The following is a 25,441-nucleotide window of genomic DNA, read 5'->3' as shown; positions in this document are numbered from 1 at the left end:
TAAAAGTTAATGAAAAATAAATCACCTTTTCTCCCTTGAGCTGACATGACCATTTCTTGCACTTTCTTGTAACGCATGAGTGACTGTCGCAACTCTTCAATCTTGCGGTCCTACACAAAGCATCATTATCAGCATTAAATGCCAAGATCTTTTATTTTTTTTCAAAAGCAACGGGAAAGGAAACTTATGACCTAAAACTACCTTCTCCTCATTTGCCGCCATCAACGACTCCATTGCTTTCTTCATCTTCTGTACTTCCATATCTGCAAAGCACAGGCTTAGTAAACTAAAGACCATTTCATAACACTAAAGGGCAAAGAAACATAAGGCCTCAGGCCTGACATTTAGCATCACATTAACTGTAGACAGACACATTGAGCTGAAAAACAACAGTGACCTTCTGTGACAAATATGAGAAATGTACACAACAGAAGCGAGGAGGAGCTTGTTGGGATTAAACGTGAGTGTATACAGCCACAGATAAGAGTGGACATCCAGCCTGTAAGGTCATGAGGAGTGTGAACATGGGTTACGGTCAACTGCTGATAATGGAGGGAAGAGAGGAAGTGAGGTGAAGAAACCAGCTTTGGGGAACAGGAGGTGTTAAAGTAAGAGGTGACAGGCAAGAAACAAACAAACAATCATGTGAATGTGACATGCCAGATGGCGACCACAATCTCTTGTCGACCCCACAATCTCTTGTCGAGCCTCAGGCGACCCCTGACTCTTGTCAGGGCTACAACATAAGAAAGGATTGTTATTTATTACTCATTTCCTGGGCTAAAACTAACTTTTTGCCACACCTGCCAAATGATTATTCGGATGCTGTCACTTTAAGACCTGCACGGACCCAGTATACTGATACTGTACACGTCTGACTATGTTTACTAGGATACTTTGTGTGAATTTGTCCTTTCAAGCGCAAAAAGAGAGCTCAATTCAGTATTTGCGTGTTGTCTGAGAAGCAGCAGTCTGGGCGCGCACTTTGCATGTTTGCACACAGAAAACTTCCTACAGCAGTAACAGCACACAAGTAACGAATTGAGTTCCCTTTCGCGTCTTTTGGCTTTTGAAAATTTGAATTGGCAAGGATTAAACTTTCGTGACAATGCAGCGCTGCCCCGTCAACTGTTCAAAGCGTTGTTTATGTTTGGTCACGTTCATGTTCTCACAACACTGCATTTTTAGAATTCACAAAAATGTTAACAGCCAACTGCTGATTGACACCGTTTCATATACTCGCCAACAACAATTTTTACTCGCATTTGGTGCTTGGCGAGTGTTAATTTCAGGCCCTGCTTGTTTCCCTTTCCTATACCTGATAACTGATATTTTTAAACCCGTTAACATCCTGTAAGACTGTAATTTGCACTGCTTCATGTCATAGAAAAGCAAGCTTCATGAGTACCATGCCTAGACATGCAGGCACAGGAAGTAGAGGACTAAGAGGACAAAAATAGTACAAAGATTAAAAACTGAAAAAAGGATGTATGTGTAGAAGGTAGACATGAAGTCCCCTTACGTTTCTCTTTGAGCCTCTTTTTTAATGTTTCCTCAGTATGGAAAACTGTTTAAGACAGAGTAATGATATTAAATGTATTCTGTTATTGAAGGTATTGGACCAATAAAGTGCTATGCATAAAATATTACATAGAAAAAGACATTAAAGGGATAGTTCACCCAAAAATGACCACCCTCAAGTTGTTCCAAACCTGTATGAGTTTCTTTGTTCTGTTGAACACAAAATAAGATATTTTGGGAAACTGAACAGTTCTGGGGCACCACTGACTTCCATAGTATTTATTTTTCCTACTATGGAAGTCAATGGTGCCCCAAAGCAGCCTGGTTACAAACTTTCTTCAAAATATCTTCCTTTGTGTTCAACAGAACAAAGAAATTCATACAGGTTTGGTACAACTTGAGGGTGAGTAAATGATGACAGAATTTTCATTTTTGGGTGAACTATCCCTTTAAAAAAAATAGACAAAGTGTCAAGCAATATCAAAAGCAAAAAACTAAAAAAACTAAAAAATAAAATAAAATAAATAAAAAACACTAAAATAGCAATAAATAAATAAATAACAACTGATTAAGTTGATCTACTCCAGCTTCAGTTTTAAATGAGTCAGTACAGCATCACAGCATAATGACAAGACAAAACTTGGCCCCTGAAGGGCATGCTGGGACAGGCAACACTGTGATTACATTACATGACCCACCTCTCTCTGTGCTGTCTAGGCCTGCAGGCGTTGGGGATCTGGACCCCGTCTCATCCTGCAGCCTCCTCAGATCACCATCTCTGCCATCAAGCTGCCTTCTCAACGTAACCAGCTCCTCCTGAACATTAAAACACACAGATCTCACAACGCTGAATCCAAAGCCTGAAGCACCAACAAAGTTAACAGTCTAAAAGCCCAGTAATACCAAACCACGCAGTTACTAATTACTATAAGAGAGTTCAGTACACGGCACATGCAAAATGAAAGTTCTGTCTGATATATAAATAATTTGGATCAGAGTTATAAAAATGAAAATGGTAGACAGATATATTGATATTAAAATGTATTTTTATTAATAATATTTGTATAATTGAGAGATTACTGACAAAATGACTGATAAAACTAGACAAAATAAAACATATACTCAATTTTTCTTTTTTTGAAATTCATCCACTGATTTTGGTTTTGACACTAAAACTTTGTTAATTGGCCAAGCATGCAGGGTTATTGGACTATATCGCATCACAAAATAGCAAATTATATTGAATTAATAATTATATATCTGTCTACCACTACCACTTCCTCAAGCATTGCCAAGGTGGGAGAGAAGTTTATAACATACACACACACACAAAAAAAAAAAAAAAAAAAACTAAAGTAGCACGTTTATGCAAACCTCACACTGATCCTTTTGAAGCGTGTGGCTTAACAGTATGCTACAGTAGGAAGTGGCAACAGAAATAGCTTCTCCTACATTATAAAGCAGTCTGAAATTTAGCCCTCTCAGCTTAAACATCACGTAGAGCCTCACACTAAAGCATACTTGTGGTTAATTAAACATGCTGAAATCTTATACTGGTGCCACTGCTTGGAGATTTAATGAGCAGCTTTCAAATCATGATGAGAACTTTGTCCGTACCCTTTAAATGGTGTAAAATGGAGGGCTATGGAGCTACTATAGAGCTCTCAGTCAAGCTGAGACAATTAAAAGTTTAATTCTGTAATGATATGAGAGAATACACTCAACAGTGGCTCTAGAATGTATTTAGACTCTAAAGCAACACTTAATGTCATTGTATTGTTAATAAAATATTAAGTTTGGCCACTGTAAATGCTTAAGTCCCTAAAAGCAAAGTAACAGTGCAAAAATAACTAAATAAAAAGGTCTTTGGATCACAACCACAAGCAGTAACCACCCTGAGGTATGCCGACCTTAAGTTCCTGGATTTTTTGTTCCTTCCTCTGTTTCTCATACTGCATCTGGCCCATTTTGAGTTTCAGGCTAGAGAGTTTGGCCATTAGCGACTAGCGGCAGAGAGGTTAGCCAAGGAGGAAAAAGGAAAATAGACACTTAAAGATAACAAGAATAGTGACAGGTTATGCAAGAGAGACAAGAGCAGAAGAGAAAACCCTATGCAAGCCTAAAGATGAAAACATCACGTATTGTTTTCACTAGTAAGAAACTAGCATTGAAACTCACCTTAGTGGATTTCAATTTCTTTTCATACTGTAACCGTTCACTCTCCATCTCAGAAATGCGATATCTCAGTTCATTAATCTCCAAAATCAAACCCTAATAAGAAAGGAAAAAAAGCCTTTAAAATGCAAACAATCACCATTATTAATATGAATTTAATAATGTGAAATTTACTGTTAAATGAATGAATAATAGATTTAAGTTAAACTTTATTGACTGTATATGTATGCTGTTGATTACCACCAAAATAAAATAACTATTTACACAATTTCACACAGTTTCAAAAACCTAATAATAATATTAATAACTTGCTTCTAAATGCATACAGATTATCAAAGCCATATTCCCATTCATGAAGCTTCAAAGATGAGCCTTCTCTCATGTTTGAAATGGTTTTTTTAGCAAACAGACCAAGTATTCAATCTTTAGAAATGCTTTACGAGCAAAAAAAAAGACAAGAATCTAGTGACAAGCTTCCATTCAGCACTTAGGCCTTTCAGGGCCAAGCTCTTTGTCAGGATGTCTAGCATTCAGCCGTGGATTTATGATTCAATAAACAACAGAACAGCCTCCAGTTGTAAACACTCAGTGAATGCTCCAAATAAAAATAAAAATAAAAAAAGATACATCCAGGTTGAGCAGTGACCCAGAAAATCCAAGAATACAAAAATCAGAATACTTACACTACAGTTCAAAATTTTGGGATCAGTCACTGAAAACTGGAGTAATGACTGCTGAAAGCTTTGCCATCACAGAAATAAATTACATTTTAAAATATATTTAAATAGAAAACAGTTATTTTCAACTAATAATATTTCACAATATTACAATTTTTACCATTTTTTTATTAAATGAATGCAGCCTTATTGAGCATAAGACACTTTCAAAAACATTTGAACAATAGTATACATTCAATAATTCAGACTACAGCAGTTCTGGTAATTCTTCAAAATCTAAAATGACATATTATAGTCCCAGTCTTAACAGGATAAAAAAAAAAAGAACAATTTAGCAAACAAACTAGAGTCTTGCTGAGACAGTAAATTATGTGGCAGCAAAATAACACAGGAAATGGCAGAAATAATTTATATCTTTGAAAAATGTGTTTATCATCCTAGACCAAACACACTTGCCAATTTAGTGCACAGTTTAAACATAAATAAATAATTTGTATCTCTGTTCTAGAACGTTCTTGGAATAATGGATAACACAATCACAAATAAATGGATGGGTGATCTCTATGTCCGTAATCTACAGTGTTTGATGCTAAACCTTCAAAACCTTGTTTTTCGCCATTGTTGCATGTTGCCTGACTCAAAAAAATTTGTGAACAGCCATTCCTAAAGTCTGCTTTACACCTAGTCTCAAGTAGCTAGACTTTTAACAAACAACAGAGTTTGATGCTTAATTGGGCCAAGAAACGGTCACTTTGACATGAAGTGTATTTGTGAACGACATACAAAACAGCCAGCTATAGTTTGTTGTTTTTTTGTACTGTTTAGGGGCAGGTTTATCTGAAATAGTTGAAACCACCAATGTGGAAAACCATTCCAAAGGATCCCAACACCTCATGCTGAGGACCCTTCCTACTCCCATACATCCACAGTGGGACCTAGTCCTTAGTAGTAATGACTACTTTCTAGAGAGAAAAGTGGCCACACAATACCATTTTGGAGAGGAAATGGTATCTGGTAAAGGGTGTTTTTGCATTCGCCATTTTGCCCAGACAGCAAACAAAGCAGAGAATAGTTAAAAGCCCAACATTCCAGTGCACTGGAACAGACCTCTGAACCACAACATGACGTGATTGGTAGATGTCCTAGTGCTAACAGAGTGCATTGTTGAATGTACGTCTTTCTGCTTCAGGCTTGTACAGAAACAAAAGGTTGGCTATACTGCAAAATCACGATTCTAAACAAACATTCAAGTCATTTTTCCAGCAAACTGCAATATGTTAAAGCGGTCAAAACAAAAGGGCTCTGTGCACCAACGGCGGAATCACAAATTAACCAATGACTAGCATTACAATTAAAGCACAGCCATTGACATTTTCAAAAAAAGAGATTATTACACAATTATTGCTCTCATGCATGTTTCTTACCTCACTATCTCCGAATCTGTCATCAAAATCGAGTCTCTCTTTCTCCATGGCTGTTAACTTTAGTTTTAAGTTGGAAACCTCTGCCATCAGTTCCAGCTTCTGAGTCTCAAGAGCTGATCGGCACAAGAGTTCCTAGGAACAAGAGTTCAGAATGAACATACTGGAGCATGAGCAGAGAAAATATGTCTTAGAAAATTTATTTTATGGGCTTTTTGCCTGTAACTGGACAGTATAATAAAGAAGTAAACAAAATCTATAGGCTGAAAATAATCTTCACTGTGCAAAATGCATATGTAACCAACCGCCAGACTATGTCTCCAATAAACAAGGAATATCTTTAAACCCACCTGTTGTAACATTTCTTCGGTGGCATTTAGTTTCTCACGGTGTTCATCAAGGCACAGGTCTAGGTCCCTTATCTTTTCTCCCTGCGCCTCCACTTGATCAGTCAAAACACTCACCTTCAAAACACGAAGAGCATTTAACTTAGGCCTTATCTATCTGCTTATCTTCACAATCTTCCAAAATTTGGGATCAGTAAGACTATATTTTATTAAGGAATTAATACTTTTATTCAACAAGGATGCATGAAATTGATCAAAAGTTACGTATAATGTCACAAAAGATGTCTAAATCAAATAAATGCTTTTGAACTTTTTTAGTCATCAAAGAATCTGGAAAAAAAAATCATGGTTTCCTCGAAACAAAACTGTTTTAAACAAATAATAATAAGAAATGTTTCTTGTGCAACAAATCAGCATATTAGAATAGGAAGACTAGAGTAATGGCTGCTGAAAATGCAGCTTTTCCATCAAAAGAATTAAATTACATTTTAAAATATTAAAATTTAAAACAGTTATTTAAAATCGTAATAATGTTTTACAATATTATTGTATTTTTGATCAAGTAAATGCAGTCTTGGTGAGCCTTTCAAAAACATTTTTAAGAAACTTATCGACCCAAACTTTTGAATGTGCTGTATGTGCATGTATATACAGTTACCTGAAGCACAAGGGATTCTTTATCACTTTCAAGACGATTAAGTCTGTCCTGGTAAACGTCACCGGTGATTGAGATGTGTCCATTTGACTGTCCAAAAAAAATATAGAGAAAGAATTTATTATAAAAGATTTCTGGAATCCAAAATGAGATGTCTTGAAACGATCTAAGTTAACTTTTAGTTGCTCTTCAAAGTCAGTGATACTGAGAAAAACAGGGTCACTTGATATTCAAGGTTTTCATGCACCATTTATTGTGCCAACAAAATGTTAACATTGGGTGAACGAACAATACTCCATGTAAACTGACTAAATATGGTATTATGTGTTGACTTTCACTTGGCAGTTGTTCAGTCTGTCTCAAGACGCACAAGAATAATGTTTCCTGGATTTCCCGTAACTAATATCTTAAGACAATGATAAAACTCAACTGCAGAGTCCTCATTATGAATAGAACTAATGCACATGATAGCATAATAGCTCAAAAGTTTCAACACTTAAAAAGTATTATGTCATACTGAAAATAGTCAGCCTACGCCTAGCAATATCAGCATGAAACAGAAAATACTTCCAATAGGCACAAACCAACACATAGTGTATTTGACTATCATTGAAAATAGACTACAGGCTTTTTGACTACTATATATATAACGCAAGTATAAATAACCATGTGCTTCCCTACAACATGGCAACACATAGTATGTTAGCTCATGTTCATATCTAGAGTAGACACGGTGAATTTCAGAGTTCTGGAATGTAGTGTACACACCAGGTGACCATGCAGCCACTCCACCAGACTGTCTGCGGTAGAGTCTGGGATCTGACAACGCAAGCTCTCTCTCTCCTCAGTGTCCATGAGCTCTAAAACACCCCTCAGGTCCTCCAGTAAGTTCAGGGCTCGCAAGCTGCCCATGAAGGGCGATGTTGGGGACTGACAATCAAAGATGCCATTGGAGTAGTCCAGAGCCTTGGAGCCTGAATGCCAAAAACAAAAAAATAAAAGTGGTGAATGGGGGTTTTGATTTTAATGTATGTCAGAGTGAACTTTTAGGGGGGTTCCACTTAAACACCAACATAGCCATATCACTAACATTGATACTATGGAGTTGATCACAATTTATTCAGAAAATATTATGTGCAAGCAAATTGGTGGAGCTAAACAATATACATTAAATGCTCAGGAGAGTCAGTCAACACAGGAATAATAACAGAATCTTTTAAATTAGTTAACATTTAGCACAATGTATAACATTTTTAAAATGAGAAATTACTATAAAAGACACAATTATCATGTACTGTGGGGTAAAAGATAGCATGACCTTATAATAAAGAATGCTGCGGGTGAATAACCACTCAAATCTTGAAATCAGAAACAGGTCAGAGTAAATGCTTTAATTGCTGAAACCTCAGGAAATCATGTGATTAGACGGGCGACTCCAACTTGAAATGTCAGACTTATAATAAACCAGTGATGAATATGCCAAATAATTTGGTCAGCCTACTAATATCAGTCTAATCTTACTCTGTAAAGGTTTCATGAAATGAGTCTGACATTTTCTTTGTACCACTGCAGAATATCTGGAAAGAATGAACAAATTTACCAATGTGAAGTGAACTATTTTGTCAGATTTATATGTGGCAGGACAGTTGCATTTGGAATAGATGTTTCATTTCAAATTTTGTATGGTTAATACAAATATTAAAAAGCTTTACCTGCTATGATACCATCCATTTGCTCCAAGGCTGCTGCCAACATGTCACTGGCATCAGACATCATCTTGCTCAACACTGTTAATCCTGCATAAATGGAAAATAGCAAAACAAATATTACAGTCGACACTTGACAGCACAAAATGCATTTAAGCAGTCTCTAAATACATTAATAGAAACTTCTGATGGATTAGGCACTGAATAAGACAGAAAGCGATGCAAATGTGCTGCTTGTTTGATACATGAGTAATGTTTTTAAACTCTCAGGAAAGTATTATATGGACACAAAAAAATTCAGGTAAATTTAACAGAATTTAGAGCCAGAAAGGATGAACAGAATAACTTCTGTTCCAAATATTCAGATAAATGTAAACTAGTGTTTTAGTATATATATATATATATATATATATATATATATTTATTTATTTATTTTATTTATTTATTTTTTCACTATTAAAGTCTTAATATTTCTAATTTGTTTTTATTTTTATATTTTAGTATAAGTTTTAGCTGTTTTATGTGCTTTATTTTATTTTAGTAATTATACTACTTTTTAGGTTTATTATTTTTATTAGCTTTTTTTTAACATTTCTATTTAGCTTTTATTTTTTCAGTTAAGTTTGTTTTAGTAAATTTAGTACTTCAACTTAAATTGATTTTAATTCAGTTAGTTGCCAAAGAAACATTTCTCATTTTTAATTTTTAAGTTGTAGTTTTTAATCTAATATTTATATACTATTTTAATTCAACTTTATTTAAATGTACGATTTATAATAGTTTTAACACTGATGTGATCACAGAAACTATTTTGCAATAAAGTAGGTTTTTTGGTTGAATTAACAAAAATATCAAGTAATGCCAAATGGCACAATAAGATCTTATCGAAATGACAGAAACTATATTTCTCAACCTATGATGATATTTCTCTTCACAATGATATTTGTATCTAACTGCGTATTCATCTGGACCGGGTCTCCCCATGTTGGTTCCAGAGAGGAAAGCACATCCTTTGGGTGAAAGGTTGGCTGGTTCTCAGCTCTTTTCTGTTCCCTGGGTAACGCAGTCAAGCTCCAACCATTAGCCACAGATTTTAAAGAATAACTGAGCCATTTATTTCAATTATTGGCACAGTGCTTGTGCTGCTGCAGGGGACACTGGGTACTTTGTTGGGGGACTAGCGGGGACACATTGTTAGGCCCTTTTGGCTCATGGCCCGAGAATACAGCGGCAGCATTCTCTCAGTTTTAATTCTCAAAACAAGGAGGTGAAGAGACACGCTGTCATGTTCTGATATCCTGTCCGCCAGTGTTGATAAAGCTCTCTGCCGTAATGCACAAACATAACAGGCCAAAGGTTAATATATAATAATATATACAAATCCAAAAGTAGGGAAAGTGTGCTATAAAGGCCCATTCACACCAAAAACGATAACTATAAAGATAACTTTAATTATAATAACTAAATTTGCGTCCACACCAGTGGACAATCTAAGTGTGCTGCAGGTTTGTCGTCTGCCACTTTAAATGCTTGAGCTCTTTAAAGCAGGATGGATTCTGATTGGCTGTCAATGTTTTTATCGTTCATTAGCTGGAAAAAATGGTTTTAAAAAGTGATTTCAACGATATAGTTTCTCTTAGCCATTATCGTTAGTTGTGGTGTTGGCTCTGCTATTCTTTTATAGTTAGAACGATTTTTAGACCTATATCTTTATAGATATTATTATTTATTATTATTATTATTATTATTATAATTATCGTCCTTGTTGTAAAAGGGCCTTAAGTGGGAATTCGGGAAATCTTTTAAAAAAGGGCAAACAAACAATTTTTCTGTGTTAAAAATATACTTTAAAAATATACTAAAAAGATTATGAGAGCAACTTGGTTTGACAGCATTCCTTTTAAGGGGTCTTATTCCATAAAAATCCCCTTATCTTCTAATAACGAGGGCTATAGCTATGCGAATTACAGAGTGTACAAGCAAGTTCACACATTTCATTTGGAAATGCAGCAGTCACAATGGCCATAATCATACAAAAGTCCTGTTTGGAGTGCTAAATATAGTTCATCCATAGTACTTCATTCTGTAACTGAAATGACTCCCTTAAGTTTTCAGGAGTGAATTTTGAGAGGGAGTTAAATTATTGCATGTTATATGAATAGAACCACAGTTGACAACTAGTTGTTTTGCTGTGAATCACCAAAGGTGCCATGCATTTTATGTGGCCAGACACAATACTAAACAAAAAAAAAGATCCTGTCACTATGGTTACAGACATTACACAAGGCCACTGCAAGTTAGAAAAGAGGACTGACTTCAAATACTATCCATATGGATAGGTAACCCATCCGCTCCATCTGCTGTTATATGTACAGGCTGATTTGAGTCTCACTTGTTAGTAAATAAGCTCGTCAATCCCAAACACTGACTGTGTGAAAATAGCCATTCAGTCAAAAGAAAAGTGGATCAAACACTTTCCTTTGATGAGTTTTCAAAGAAGCTATGAAATCAAGAAGGAAACTAATGTGAAGTGTAAAAAGTTAAAATAATTGGTCTGATTTAAGACTAAAGTCCAAACTATTATGGAGAGTTTCAATCTGTTACCTTCACCGTTTATGTAAATAACAAATCAAAACCTTGTGTGGGGACTCTTGTTATGTCTAGAAAAGCTGTGCTATCCAAACATCACATTGGTTACATGTTCACACAGCGAGATTTAGAGCATTTTGTCCTGCACATTTCTAAACAATTCTGTCTATCTACATTAATATCACAGTGTTATTTTAGTGTCGTTGAGATATAGTTATTAATATTTTGAATTAGATTTTTTACATTTTACCTTTTAATTTTAAAGTTTTAGTAATTTTGTTGTGTTTTTGTCATTTTCATATATATTTTTTTAAATATCTCTATATAGATTTTATTCATTTTTATTTCAGTTTTAGTTATTTTAGTATATCAAGTTAAACTAAATGAAAATGAGAAATGTTGTCTCAGCAACTGGCTGAAATAAAAAATTAATATTTTTTATTTTATTTCAGTTAATGTTTATTTCATTTCAGACAACATTTTATGGTCTTATGGTTTTAGTTTCAGTTAATTATAATAATCCTACTATAGAGCATACATCATTACAACCAAGAACTCCTTTTATTATGAGCCAAAAACCACGCAGCGCTAAGCACAGGTTGCTTTGCATTGCAGATTTTTGCATGACTGGAATTTCCTCTCATGGCGGGAACACGGTGGCTTCCAGGCAGCCTGCGAAAAGCGATAACATGCTCTTTATGAAGTTCATATTTCCTCTTAGAATCATATGAAGTCAAACAGAAAAATCAAGACTCGGTTCAGATCTAACAACATGTGCAAAAACAGCTGTCAACCAGCAAAAAGTTATTTTTCTAAAACCACAGACAAAGGACAATCATGAAGTATGTTTCAACAATGCCTGGAACAAATCTTAGGAGAAACCATGCCAATAATGACATTAAGTGGGACGAAACTATGAATGAAGCCTGTCCTTTGTTTGGAAACATGTTCCTAGACTCACAGAACACAAGCCTGTAGGAGCAATGGTGAAAGGAAGCAGTCAACTCAAGTAAATACTGTTATTATAATACTAAAAATTTTAGTGTTTTTTTTTACAGTTTTCTTGAAATGATGCAAAGAATGATTTCTCAAGATGGCATAGAATTAAAAGTTATGAATATGAGCATGAGAGTGAGAATAAGGGGAAAAAAATCCTAATGGCCTCTGAAATCCATAAGTCGGGCACCTAAGGGCATTGTGTGTATGAACTTTATCCACTCCACACTCTGAGCCACATTAGCTACTATCCCTCTCTGAACCGCTCTGACTGACTGACTGACAGAAAAACCTCTGCTGGCACATGCTGGGGAAAAATAGCAGCCTTCGGGTCATTCATCTCAACAGAAATAAAAGCATTTATGGCAGGCGAGCCGTGTAAGCCAGCAAACTTGCCTCAAGTCAAGCTAAAGCAAGCATAGAAGCATGCTGGAGAGTCATGGGAAAGACATTTTTAATGGACCCATAAGCACATGCTCATCTGATAAATAAATATGGATGCCAAGCTTTCTAGTAAATGCTGATAGTAATATATGGATCAAGAAAAGTCTTAAAAATTCTATACAATTTATGCTAAATTAATCAGAAATAAAACAAACAAAAATCAAATGTTTTAAATGCTACAAGTTCATTTAAGCATCATAGCATTATATGTACAATTTAGAAATTTGGTAAAGATTACATTTTACAGTGTTATTTAATTATTATAATTATTTATTAATATTAACTTGAGTGTTAGATGATTGCAAAGGTAATCTAAATTAAAAAAACAAAACAAATAAATCTCCAACATTGGCAAAAATGGATATGCTATTGATAAACGTTAAATCATGTATCTCTAGATAGTTACCTTGATATTATATATAACAGAGTACTGAAAGATTATCATATTGATATACTATGGTACTTACACTACTGTTAATAGTGTTTTTGTCAAATTGATTGTGCAGGTAGTTTTAATACAACATCTTTCAACACTGTATAAATTCTTATGACAGGTTTCACATGGATGAAAAGAGCAGTCACACGTGATCGCTGCATTAGAGCCAAACTGAGAGTTATAAAAGATGTTTGGGTCCCGTGCAAGTACTAGAGCAACACAGATGTGCAAAAGCCTTCAGTCCAGCCTTTGCATGTGGGAGGAGGACGGCCCCTGCTTACAACAGGCTCCTTTTCTTAGATATGTCAGAAATAGAAAGAGAATGGAACATTACTTTTTTAAAAATCCACTTTTACATATTTGTGGCTATATTGGGGCGTCACTAAGCAGAGTTTTATACATAAGCTGCCAATGAAACTCCACTGCTGACTGTTCTCACACTCAACACATCTAAAGGGACACCCATCTGACACTGATATGAAAACCAAGCCAAGGCGTCGTCGTAGAATATGATGCATCATACTTCACATAACCACATACAGCCTGTCTGTAGTCAAGGCGTTCCGTATGCTATCTATAGGTAACAGTAAAAATAAAAAAATTCCACTCTGCTTAGGTAAATGCACAGATGTGTCTGCAAAACACAAATATTAAAGTGGATGAAGGAAAAAGCCTCACATGTATTTATTTAGCCATTCAAGATGGTAAAAGAATTTTGTTGCATAACACAAAATGTCTGCAGGCTTTCTTTGGGCTACAAGCACAAGAATCAAACAAATAAGAACATCACCTGCAAATTAGGCTCTTTGAAGTCTTTCAATTGAGACATTTACTGTAAATATCACACCATTTACACAATTTGACAGATGTTTGACTGACATGGATTCAGACACAGCACATAACATGATCAGAGCAATTGCAAGGACAAGGCTTAAAGTTAGTCATGACACTATTTATTGCAGTGAATATTAATCCACACTCTTAAAAATAAAGTTTCCAAAAGGAGGTTTTCACAGAGATGCCATAGAAGAACCATTTTGGGTTCCCCAAAGAACCTTTCAGGCAACAGTTCTTAAATAAAAAAAGTTTTCTTAGTCTGAAAAATGTCTAATAATCTAAAGAATCTTTTGTGGAATGGAAACGTTCCATGAATGTTAAAGGTTCTTCACGGAACCAAAAATGCCAACATTTATTTTTGAAAGTCAATTTCTGAATAGACAAAAAAGCTGCTGCATGGCTACCAAAAAGCTCCTTTATTGGAAGGATAAAGCTAAAGTTTACAACAAAACATTTGTGACAACATGCCCCAGTTGCAGGACATTTTGTCACACTATATGGGTCAGTTATCACAAATGAACTGGTCATTAAACAGCCTATTAAAGGCATTTCATTAAACGAACAACTACAATAAGACCAAAGAAATAGAAAAACAGCAAATATGTGAAAAATAAATAAACAAAAAATCTAATCTTTGGCCAACAAATAACTAATTGTTGAGAATGTAGTTAAACCTTTTAATTAAAATCTATCATCTATCATCTATCACAGCAGATATTATAAAATATTATATTATTGGATTCTTATTTTGGTGGATTTACAAAAGGAATGTAAAAACTATATGTTTAAACATACAAAACCACACAACACTTGTCTATTTGATATAGATTATTTTGACTCAAAACTTTGACATATATCCCCTTTGACAACTTCCAGTCTGACAACTCTCCCCCTTCACAAAAGTTAATTTTAATAGAGGAACATGTTTCTGTAGATTGCATAGCTAAAAATGACAGTGATGTTTTGTAAGCTTTTTTCAGTCCAAATCACAGGTGTGGATGTAGTAAAGGAAACTCATGTAACAGCAGCTCTTGTTCTTCTGTGGCTACGTGGAATGTGTGAATCACTTCTTCACAAACACAGCTGAGCCTCCACTACCTACAGTTCTGCTCTTCAAATAATACCTTATGTTTATTATTTTTTAAAAATAGTTTAAAACATACCTTGTGTTTTGTGTTAAGTATTGTACAATACCTCTAAACATCACTTTAGCGATCCTGTTTTCTGAATTTAACCTCATGCACATGTACATAAATGCTGTTTGTAATCAATCCTCCAGGCTATGAAAATGTTACTACTTGTGAAGAGATGATAATATAATAGCATAACTACGCACAAAATTTCTGTCATGTACTTTTAACACCATCAAAAAACATTTTGACACAATTACAAGCAAGTTTGCTACTCAGGCAAGTTTAGAAAAGACAAGTAAATTCACAAAGAACAAATACAAATAAGTTATTCTGACAAAAAAGTATGTTGCGATTGCTTACCAAATCTGGACTGCCGTCTAAAGTATGAAAATGTAAATCCGTGGAGTCTTTTCCTTGTTTTTTTTTTTTGTTTTTTTTGTCTTTACGAGATTTGCTCTTTCCGTAGTTGGTGTTCCCACCTCGCCAGCGCCATGTCGACAATGAAAGTGGGAATGTGGGACGTCATAGGCAGGGAACATCCTACTACGGCGAAGGCTTGCTGCTTAATATTCATAAGCCATGTCTTCGCCATTGGATGGTTACGGAGCAACCTAATTAATATTCAATATATAGCCATAGGAAGGCAATCAAATTGCGTCACCGCTATCTAATTAATATTCACAATAAGCCTTCGTTATAGTAGCATTAGTAATGCATAACTTTTGTATATGTTTGCGTAAATTTGCCTTGTGAGGACTATATTGTGAAAATGTCAACACAAATATAGTGAAACGTCAAAAAAAAAAAAAAACCTTTTGAGCAGTTTTGAAGTCATAAATCAGTTGCTGATATGAGAGTGTGATCGAGGGTTAGTTGTTTTACAAAATATCATTACCTTCACCTCTGGGAAAAAAAATAATAATATAGTGTAATTAACGTGTCTGTGTATCATGATAAAGTAGAGAATGGACAATGAAATTCTGCTCAGATCTCTTCATTGGCCTGGCATTTATTCTTTTACTACTGTCACCAAAGCTATGTCTTTGGGTCAAAAACTGAGGTAAATCAGTTGTTCAACTATCAGTAAACTAAACAGCTGCTAGAACAGGGCACGGAGATACTAACTGCAATCTGGTGAGACCAAAAGATTTCAGATTCTGTATATCAAAAAAACCTGTGAGAAATGCAGAAGAGTACTGCAGAACATTATTGTTCATTGTAGAATACCAACCATAAGGAACTGAAGCTGTGACAGAAAGGCTACTTCTCTAGGCTACATAATATGTAGTTTAATATGAAAAAAAAACCCCTCTAATACTAATCTAAAATGGCACAAGAATCTGGCTCCTTATTTTAGTATTTTGTAATCAATAGGTAATAAGCTTTACTTAGGCCTACACAACTTAAGGAGAGTGAGACTGAGACTAACATTTAATCAAGTTAAAAGCTGTAAGTTAAAAAACAGTTAAAGGATTAGTTCACTTTCAAATGAAAATTACCCCAAGCTTTAATCACCCTCAAGCCATCCTAGGTGTATATGACTTTCTTCTTTCTGATGAACACAGTTATATCGGAGTTATATTAATAAATATCCTGATGCATCCGAGCTTTATAATGGCGGTAAGCAGGATCAAAAAGTATGAGCTGAAGAAAGTGCCTCCATCCATCAGAAAAGTATTCCACACAGCTCCGGGGGATTAATAAAGGCCTTCTAAAGCGAAGCGATGCATTTGTGTAAAAAAATATCCATATTTAACAAGTTATTAAGTAAAATATCTAGCTTCCTCCAGACCGCCTTCCGTATTTACGAAGAAAGTGTAAAACTCTTGCAGTTCAAAAAGCTTACGCTACGTCTTACACCTTCCCCGTTCAACTTATGGAAAAAGCTGAAGCCAGTTCTGTTTTTTTTTTTTGTATGTTCAATACGGAAGACGGTCTGGCAGAAGCTAGATATTTTACTTCATAACTTGTTAAATATGGATATTTTTTTACACAAACGCATCGCTTCACTTCAGAAGGCCTTTATTAACCACCCGGAGTCGTGTGGAGTACGTTTATGATGGATAGATGTAGATGGATGCACTTTCTTGAGCTTCATACATGTTGGTCCCGCTCACTGCCATTATAAAGCTTGAATGCATCAGGATATTTATTAATATATCTCCGATTGTGTTTATCAGAAAAAAGAAAGTCATATACACCTAGGATGGCTTGAGGGTGAGTAAAGCTTGGGGTCATTTTCATTTGAAACTGAACTAATCATTTAAAAGTAACTGTGATGGGCAGTGAAGTATTTATTCTGAAAAAATAGCCTTATAAAAATCTAATATTTTGCTATTTAGATGTCCTTTGTAAATTCACATTGAAAAAGAAAATATACGTAATGATTTGATTTTTCAGTACTGAAAAAATCAATGACATAAATATACATGTAATATACGTCTAATAATATTAGAAGTAGAACTAATTTGAGTGTCATTGTGTTCATTTATAGGTCTACATTATTTAAACTAAATATACTGAATAATGCATAATATGAACTTCTCATCTTTAAGGCATTCATAACAGCCCCATCACAGTCAATGCTGCAACAACAGCCATGAATAATAGACCCACAGCTTTACAGTACTGCATGGCCTTTGAGAGGCCTCTCCATCTTCACTGTGTTTGGATCACACTCCAACATCTCTCTGATCCATTCGTCATTCAGCGCGCCTTCAATGAATTCCTCTTGGCTGATTATGGCTATAGAGATGGAAAGACAAAGAATGACATAAGAAGACTGAACTTTCTGTAAACTGTCACTTGCTGGTACAGTTTAGTGCTTTGAATTCTATAAGTGGTCGAAATGACTTGGGGTATAGCAATGTGATAGCAATGTACCATTGTTATCTTTGTCCAGCCGTACAAATATCCTATTGGTGCACTCTTCAGCAGTCAGAGGATTAGGTTTGGTCAGTGATGCTGCAACGCTCATCTTGTACACAGCCTGAGAACAGCATTTAATTCTGATTATATATTGCCCTCTAGTGGAGCAATGCAGAATCGAGTAAACAAACACCATTTTAATTCGATTTGATAGTCAAATTAGAATAGCAAGTAATAGAGTTCAACTAATATAATCGCTTACCTGCATGATTTCAAGCATCTCTGACCGTGTGATGGCTCCATCTTTGTCTTTGTCATAGAGTTTGAATGACCAGCGCAGTTTCTCCACCGTCGTGCCCTCAATCAACATGCTGATAGCTGTCACATATTCTCTGAAGTCCACAACTCCATCCTGTTAAATGGCAATCATAATCACACTTTTTATACAAATAGCGAGAAACATATAACATAACATAAAACATAAGCTAACATAACAAAGTAACATAACATGACATAACATAACATAAAGTTGTTGTTGTTGTTTCCCCAGAATGTAGTCAAATACTTTTTGGGTCCACTTTTCTGACAAACATGAACCATCTTATTCATTTTTCAAAATCTGTTTTGTTAAAAAGGGACAAGAGTCAGTACAGTGCCCTGCATGTCTCTTTGTTACGCCTCCTCTTTTTACAAGTCAACATACATGTTTTGTAAAGGCAGTGTGAAAATGATTCCATTTAAAACACCAGGCTTAAAATGTCACATGTGTCAGGCCTCAAAGCTTATCTGGTTTTGAGCTGTGTAATACCCCATTGTTATCTAGCGTGCGGAATATCTGCTCTGCATACTCCGCTGACTCTTTTCCCACGGTTCCATTGCAGAAGTGACGTCGGAACTCATGAAGAGTGATCAGTCCACTGGGACACTCATTCAGGAATTTCCTGTCAGAAATAAGCATAAAGTGGACACATTTTATATATATATATATATATATATATACACTACCAGTCAAACGTTTGGAAAAGTTTGTTTTTAAAAGAAGTTTCGTCTACTCACCAAGGCTGCATTTATTTAATTAAAAATACAGTAAAAACAGTAATATTGTGAAATATTATTACAATTTAAAATAACTGTTTTCTATTTGAAAATATTTAAAAATGTAATTTATTCTTGTGTTGGCAAAGCTGAATTTTCAGCATCATTACTCCAGTCTTCAGTGTCACATGATCCTTCAGAAATCATTCTAATATGCTGATCTGCTGCTCAAGAAACATTTATTGTGTACAATTGTACAAAATAATTGTGTACAATATTTTTTTTTTCAGGATTCTTTGATGAAAAGAACGCCGTTTATTTTAAATATAATCTTTTGTAACATTATAAATGTCTTTACTGTCACTTTTGATCAATTTAATGCTGAACCTTGCTGAATAAAATTATTAATTTCTTTAATTTCTTTTCAAAAAAATAAAAATAAAAATTCTTACTGACCCCAAACTTTTGAACGGTAGTGTATAATGTTACAAAAGCTTTGTATTTCAGATAAATGCTGTTCTATTCAATTCTATTCATCAAGGAATCCTGAAAAAAAAAGTACACAACTGTTTTCAACATTGATAATAATAATGAATGTTTCTTGAGCAGCAGATCAGCATATTAGAATGATTTCTGAAGGATCATGTGACACTGAAGACTGGAGTAATGATGCTGAAAATTTGGCTTTGCCAACACAAGGATAAATTTTAAAATATTTTCAAATAGAAAACAGTTATTTTGAAATTGTAATAATATTTCACAATATCACTGTTTTTACTGTATTTTTAATTAAATAAATGCAGCCTTTGTGAGCAGACGAAACTTCTTTTAAAAACATTAAAAAATCTTACTGTTTCCAAACTTTTGACTGGTAGTGTATATATATATATATATATATATATATATATATATATATAATTTTATCTGAAGAGGTATTTATAAAGCTGAAAGTATGACAGTGTAGTTTAAATGTATACTGATTTAAATCAGTTATTTTCTCATCTTAAACCACTGATTAATATTCATTGACATTGGGACACATTTTATAAAACATTTAGATTATTTTTTATATAACAAGGTATTTATAAAGTTGAAAGTATGACAGTGTGGTTTAAAACTATACTGAAATTAATCAGTTATTTTTTTCATCTTGAACCACTGATTAATATTTATTGACCTAACTGTAATTTAGATATTGTGTTTTGATAGGCCTATGTGTTGAAATAAGATAAAAAAAATAAAATAAAATGTCCTCTAAAGCAATGACATACAAAGACAATACATTTTTGGTAAACTTGACTAGTTTTCTGACAAACATGAACCATGTTATTCATTTATAAAAATAAAAAAGTAATTAAAAAAAAGCTAACCCTAACCCTATCTAAGTGTCAGAAAAGGCTATTAATTAATATTAATGTATATTAATATATGTATTAGGGCTGTCAAGCGATTGAAACTTTAGTTTAGTGAGGGTGAGTAGGCTAAATGATGACAGAATTTTTATTTTTGGGTGAGCTATACTTTTAATGGGCTTTTTAGTCTATTAATATGGACATTTGAAATTTTTTTTTTTAATGAAATGATAGGCCTACTCAAAATAAGAAACTAAAACTGCCAGTAGGTGGCGGTAAATGTCTTAATGAGTAAGTCATTCCATGCGTTCCATTCGGAAGTGCTCATTCCTATTCCCTAATTCCTTCAAAGGGTTTACCCTCCGGAGTGAGAGCTTCGAAGGGATGAAGGGTGTATGGGTCAAAAAAACTCTTTTTTGGACGCACTTCTGCGTCATCTTAACGAGACAATCAAGGAAGTGCCTTCGTCGCACATTTTTTACGCTGGTTTACCCCCCATTATTTATTTTTGGTTTATCGCACCATATTATATATTGTGTCTATGTATTTGAAACATTTGAATGGTCTAATGGTAGCTGTAAAGTATTTTTGTTGAAGTACAATGTCGTTTTGACCATAATAATCTAACTCGTATAAATATTACAGTAGTACAGAAAAATACTATACATTTATAGGTAAAATCGAACTCCGAGCCTCCTGTACCCATTCTGTGACGCCAAACAACTTCCCTTTGCAAAGGATCATAGGGGCCCGACGTGTCCATCAGTTGTACCCTTCGAAATCCTTCATTCCAAAGAGCCCTTTGAAGTGGCCAGTTTTGAGCACTTCAATGACCCTTTAATATAGCGGCCATGATTGTTTTCACTCCGAAGTGCCCTTCGAAGAGCGATATATCTCGTTTGGAACGCACCGAGTCACTCGTTTATTCGATTTGTTCAAACGGCTGATTCATCCAGGAATTAAGTAAATGAATAAGCCATTGAATCATTGGTTCACCCGATTGATTCGCTCAAAACGCCGATTCATTCAGAAAAGAAGCACTGCTGTAGGCTATTGTTTGGAGGCGTAACGTTACAACAATTCTGCTCTGTCTTTACAGGTAATTTTTTCGTTGGCAAAAACAGGCAATTTTCTAAAATTGCCTAAAATATAACAATATTAACTTCTTATTAATTAAACTGGTGTATAAAATCAATATCACATCTGCACTCGTGCTATTCGGAAAAAAACGCACTCGTGTGATTAACTAGCATATCAATCATGATATAAATATGAGACAAAAACTCTTTTTTGATATTTTAAATTAAATTTTGGGGCATTTTAACTGCATTCACGCAGTGAGTTGTTAACCTGCCTTTTTCTAACCTTACGTATTATATATTACGAACAATAACATTCATATCAAAGATATTAGAGAAAAATATTTTCACAAATTAAAGAGGAAAAAGTGTTCGTCTCCAATCAACTTTATGAAATGTAAAATGAACTACGTAGGCTAGGGCGGGGCAGATGCATTAATAATTTTAACGCGTTATGTTTTCCAGCCCCAATATGTATAATATCAAAGTCCTTATAGTCTTTGATAATATTTAACTCTTAACTCTTTCCCCGCACAGAATTTCCCGGCTTTCCGCGTTTTCACTGTTATACGGTAGGGGGCGCTATTACGCATCTTCTGATCAAAACACATGCAAAACAGGGCAATATTCGTATGCACGTTGTAGTCTTTTTTCTTTTGATGTATTGCATGTTCATATATTCATACCACAAAATATTCTGGGGGCCATTCATGTTTTGTGAAAATTATCAAAAATGCTGGCGGTGACTTTTCACACACACAAAACGCTGACGGGGAATAAGTTAATCAATAGCTACCAGTGTTAACACTTGATAACTTTAAGACGTTGTGTTCTGTCTACATGATTTCTAGAACACATAAACAGTATGAATGATAAAGCAATTGTCATATCATGCACATCATGAAATGAAATGTTCCAGGAAAAGACTGGCTACACTAAAAGCTCCAAATAAAAAAAGGACTTCCAATTAAACAAGCAGATGGCCTACTTATGCTGAGATAGAGTTTATTTGGTTTTACAGTCATGGTTGGCATTTTATGATCTATAATAAAAATCTTCAGTATGGCATGACCCATTCTTGACACATTTTACAGCTGTATAATTACTCTCCAATAATAAAAACCCAGAATATGGTCAGGGTTGTCTTGTATAAAAGCATCTCAGATGACATGTAACCATGCTTATGTATCCTATTTTTACTACCTACTTCCCTAAAGACCAGCTGCTATCACAGTCACAGTAGCCTAGTTAATATTTTGCAAACTTACCTGAACCATTCATAAAGCTCGGTGACGTAGGTACCACCTTTTCTGCAGGGTAAGGTTGCAGTCTGTCCCATCTTCATCAGTGCAACAAAATCAACAAGAGCAGAGGGGCATATATAGCAAAGCCCAGCTTACTTCTCTTTCACTTAATCATTCTTACCTGCATCTGTGAAATTAAACTAAAGTAATCTCCCCGCAGGAGGGCAACAGGCAGGTGAGTGACACAAATTAATTACCTCAAAGTCACATGACATGAGTGACACTTGAAATCCACTAGCTTCTCCTGCAGCAGCTGAGGATCCTGCAAAATATTACATGAAATGATTTTTGCAGCTCCATATTTTCCTTTGAAGCATCAAACGTGTGTCAGTTGCTTGTGAGCTGACTTGTTCTGGTGACCTAGTTAACAAATAGTAGAAACCATTTTGTGCTTGCAGCTGAGAAAGCTTGAGAATATTCTCAGAAACGTGAATGGGGACATGCACAAAAACCATCAAAGATGCTCATGGAAGATTGTGGTTGATCTAGATTCATCATTTGAGTTAGCATTGTTCTCACAATACACTCAACAGCTTAAACAAGAAGTGTGAAGTGAAAGTTGAGCGTGTTATTGATTTCCTAACTGGAAATTGGAATTTGAATTGGGATGACATGGAAATGAAATTGGAGGAATTCTATTAGTTAACAAGTTCTGATCCAATTTTGACTGATTATGGCTATTGGGTTTCCCTATAGCTGATATGGAGAATACAATAATAAACTAGTATTTACATATTAATTTTAAATGAACTAGAATTTAAATTAAGTCTTTTTCGTTTTTCCAGTACCACAAAATGCTCACCACATTGCTTTCATATATAGAAAAATATATATAATATAAAAACATTGAATAGCAGTAGAAAATTAATATTTGCTTCAAAATGTATATAATATATTGAGCAAGAGTGGAATTTTTTTTTTTTCCTAACACCATTCAAATGCTGAAAAACGCAGCTGAAATGACTATCAAGAAACAAAACAGCTATTCAAATGATCAACTAAATGCCTAAACATATTAAAGGGTTAGTTCACCCAAAAATGAAAATAATGTAATGTATTACTCACCCTCATGTCATTCTACACCCGTAAGACATCGTGTGCCAAAAAAACAAAAACAAAAGAGGTTCAGTGACATTGCTGGCAATAGAGGCCTCACTGAGCCATCGGATTTCATCAAAAATATCTTAATTTGTGTTCCGAAGATGAATGAAGGTCTTACAGGTGCGAACGACATGAGTAATAAATTACATCGTTTTCATTTTTGGGTGAACTAACCCTTTAAGGAAATAATTTTCTGTATATGAAGCATGAACTGTAACACTCTGGAGTAGATTTTTGTTGACAACTTTTAATAAATCTTTCCAATTAAGAAGTGAAAATTGTGTCAATTTTGTTAGGGAGGGAAAAAAACACATTGGGTCAGTAAGATTTTTAAAATGTTTCTGAAAGAAGTCTCTTATGCTCATCAAGACTGTATTTATTTGATTGTATTCAACTGTATTCTAACATACTATATTTAGGGCCTGAGCATCGATGGTGTGAGGACCCTATTGTAATTGCTCAGTCAATTATTCTTCTCCAAAATGAATCGCATTTTTGAGGGCCTAAACATGCTTGAAAACTCATGAAACTTTGCACACGCGTCAGAAGTGGTGAAAGTTTATGTCAGATATGGGTTTCAGAATTAGGTGTGGCAAAATGGCTTGATAGCACCACCTACAAAATTTAAATTATGCGCCTTTTGCGCTATGTTTCACGTACAACTATGAAATTCGGTAGAGAGATGTAACAGCCCAGTACCTACAAAAAAGTCCCTGGATACATAATCTGAAAACCAAACAGGAAGTGAGATATTTTGAATTTTCTCTGCAAAATTTGTGCAGTTTTTGCCAATTCCAGATGTTGTACTTTAACGAACTCCTCCTAGAGCTTTAATCAGAAAAACATCATATTTGGTCTGTCTAATCTAAAGGCCTTTGTGACGTTAAATTGTGAAGATCTTGAGTTTTTGCTGAAGGGCGTGTCTATGGCGGCCTGACAAAGTCGGATGTTTTGCCATGAAACAGGAAGTTGTTGTAACTCAGGCATACAATGTCCAAACTGCACCAAACTTCACATGTTTTATTAGAGCCCTGACCTGAAGACATCTACATGCCAATGTTCAGTTACAGTCACAGCGCCACCTGCGGGCAACAGGAAATTACATGTTTTACACTGTGATTAACTTATTTAAATTTAACCAGGACCACAACATTTATGGTCAGTCTAATCTTAAGGTCTTAGCGATGTTATATTGCAAAGATCTTGAGTTTTCATTGAAGGGCGTGTCCGTGGTGGCCTGACAAAGTCTGATGTTTCGCCATTAAGGAGGAAGCTGTTGTAACTCAGGCATACAGAGTCTGATCTGCCCTAAACTTCACATGTGTGATAAGAGCCCTGGCCTAAAGACATCTACATGCCAATATTCAGTTAGTCATAGCGCCACCTGTTGGCAACAGGAAATGGCCTGCTTTGCACTGTAATTCACTCCCAGAAACACATTTAAATATGCCATAAAGTACCAAACATACTAGAAACACGTTAAATCATGCAACACTTGGCTAAGTGCTAATGTATGCGATTAACGCCACGAAACAGGAAGTTGTAACTCAGGCATACAATGTCCGATCTGCTCCAAACTTCACATGTTTGATAATAGTTCTGGCCTGAAGACATCTACATGGCAATATTCAGTTACAGTCAAAGCGCCACCTGTTGGCAGCAATAAGCGTGGCACTTTGAAATGACTTGTCCATAATTCTCCTGTATTTACTCGCTTACATGCATGTCGCCCACTGCTCGCTGTCTTCCTGAGGCCAAGGGGTGG

At 35.0% G+C, this 25,441-nt stretch overlaps 2 protein-coding genes across 2 annotated transcripts in view; both read right to left on the bottom strand.

The window, feature by feature from the left end:
- ppfibp1b (PPFIA binding protein 1b) overlaps window positions 1-15,476 on the bottom strand; it is a 29,311-nt gene extending 13,835 nt beyond the window's left edge. The window contains 11 exon segments of the mRNA XM_051870321.1: window positions 26-110; window positions 202-263; window positions 1,523-1,567; window positions 2,220-2,337; window positions 3,700-3,792; window positions 5,798-5,929; window positions 6,145-6,258; window positions 6,800-6,886; window positions 7,565-7,770; window positions 8,509-8,592; window positions 15,298-15,476. Of these exon segments, the coding sequence (XP_051726281.1) occupies window positions 26-110; window positions 202-263; window positions 1,523-1,567; window positions 2,220-2,337; window positions 3,700-3,792; window positions 5,798-5,929; window positions 6,145-6,258; window positions 6,800-6,886; window positions 7,565-7,770; window positions 8,509-8,572 (1,006 nt within the window). The 5' untranslated portion in view covers window positions 8,573-8,592; window positions 15,298-15,476.
- Window positions 15,477-17,205: 1,729 nt separating this feature from the next.
- Window positions 17,206-23,022, bottom strand: si:ch211-245j22.3 (uncharacterized protein LOC563798 homolog). The gene is made up of 5 exons (XM_051870445.1): window positions 22,540-23,022; window positions 18,614-18,746; window positions 18,068-18,217; window positions 17,821-17,926; window positions 17,206-17,682 (listed from the first exon to the last, which is right to left on the bottom strand). The coding sequence occupies exons 1-5, from the start codon at window positions 22,614-22,616 to the stop codon at window positions 17,558-17,560; spliced, it is 591 nt and encodes a 196-aa protein (XP_051726405.1). The 5' UTR covers window positions 22,617-23,022; the 3' UTR covers window positions 17,206-17,557.
- Between the last annotated feature and the right edge of the window lie 2,419 nt (window positions 23,023-25,441).

Source organism: Ctenopharyngodon idella, chromosome 18 (assembly GCF_019924925.1).
Source record: "Ctenopharyngodon idella isolate HZGC_01 chromosome 18, HZGC01, whole genome shotgun sequence".
NCBI classification, from domain to species: domain Eukaryota; kingdom Metazoa; phylum Chordata; class Actinopteri; order Cypriniformes; family Xenocyprididae; genus Ctenopharyngodon; species Ctenopharyngodon idella.
The sequence above is the reverse complement of the archived record's forward strand: the minus strand, read 5'-3'. Positions and strand labels throughout refer to the sequence as shown.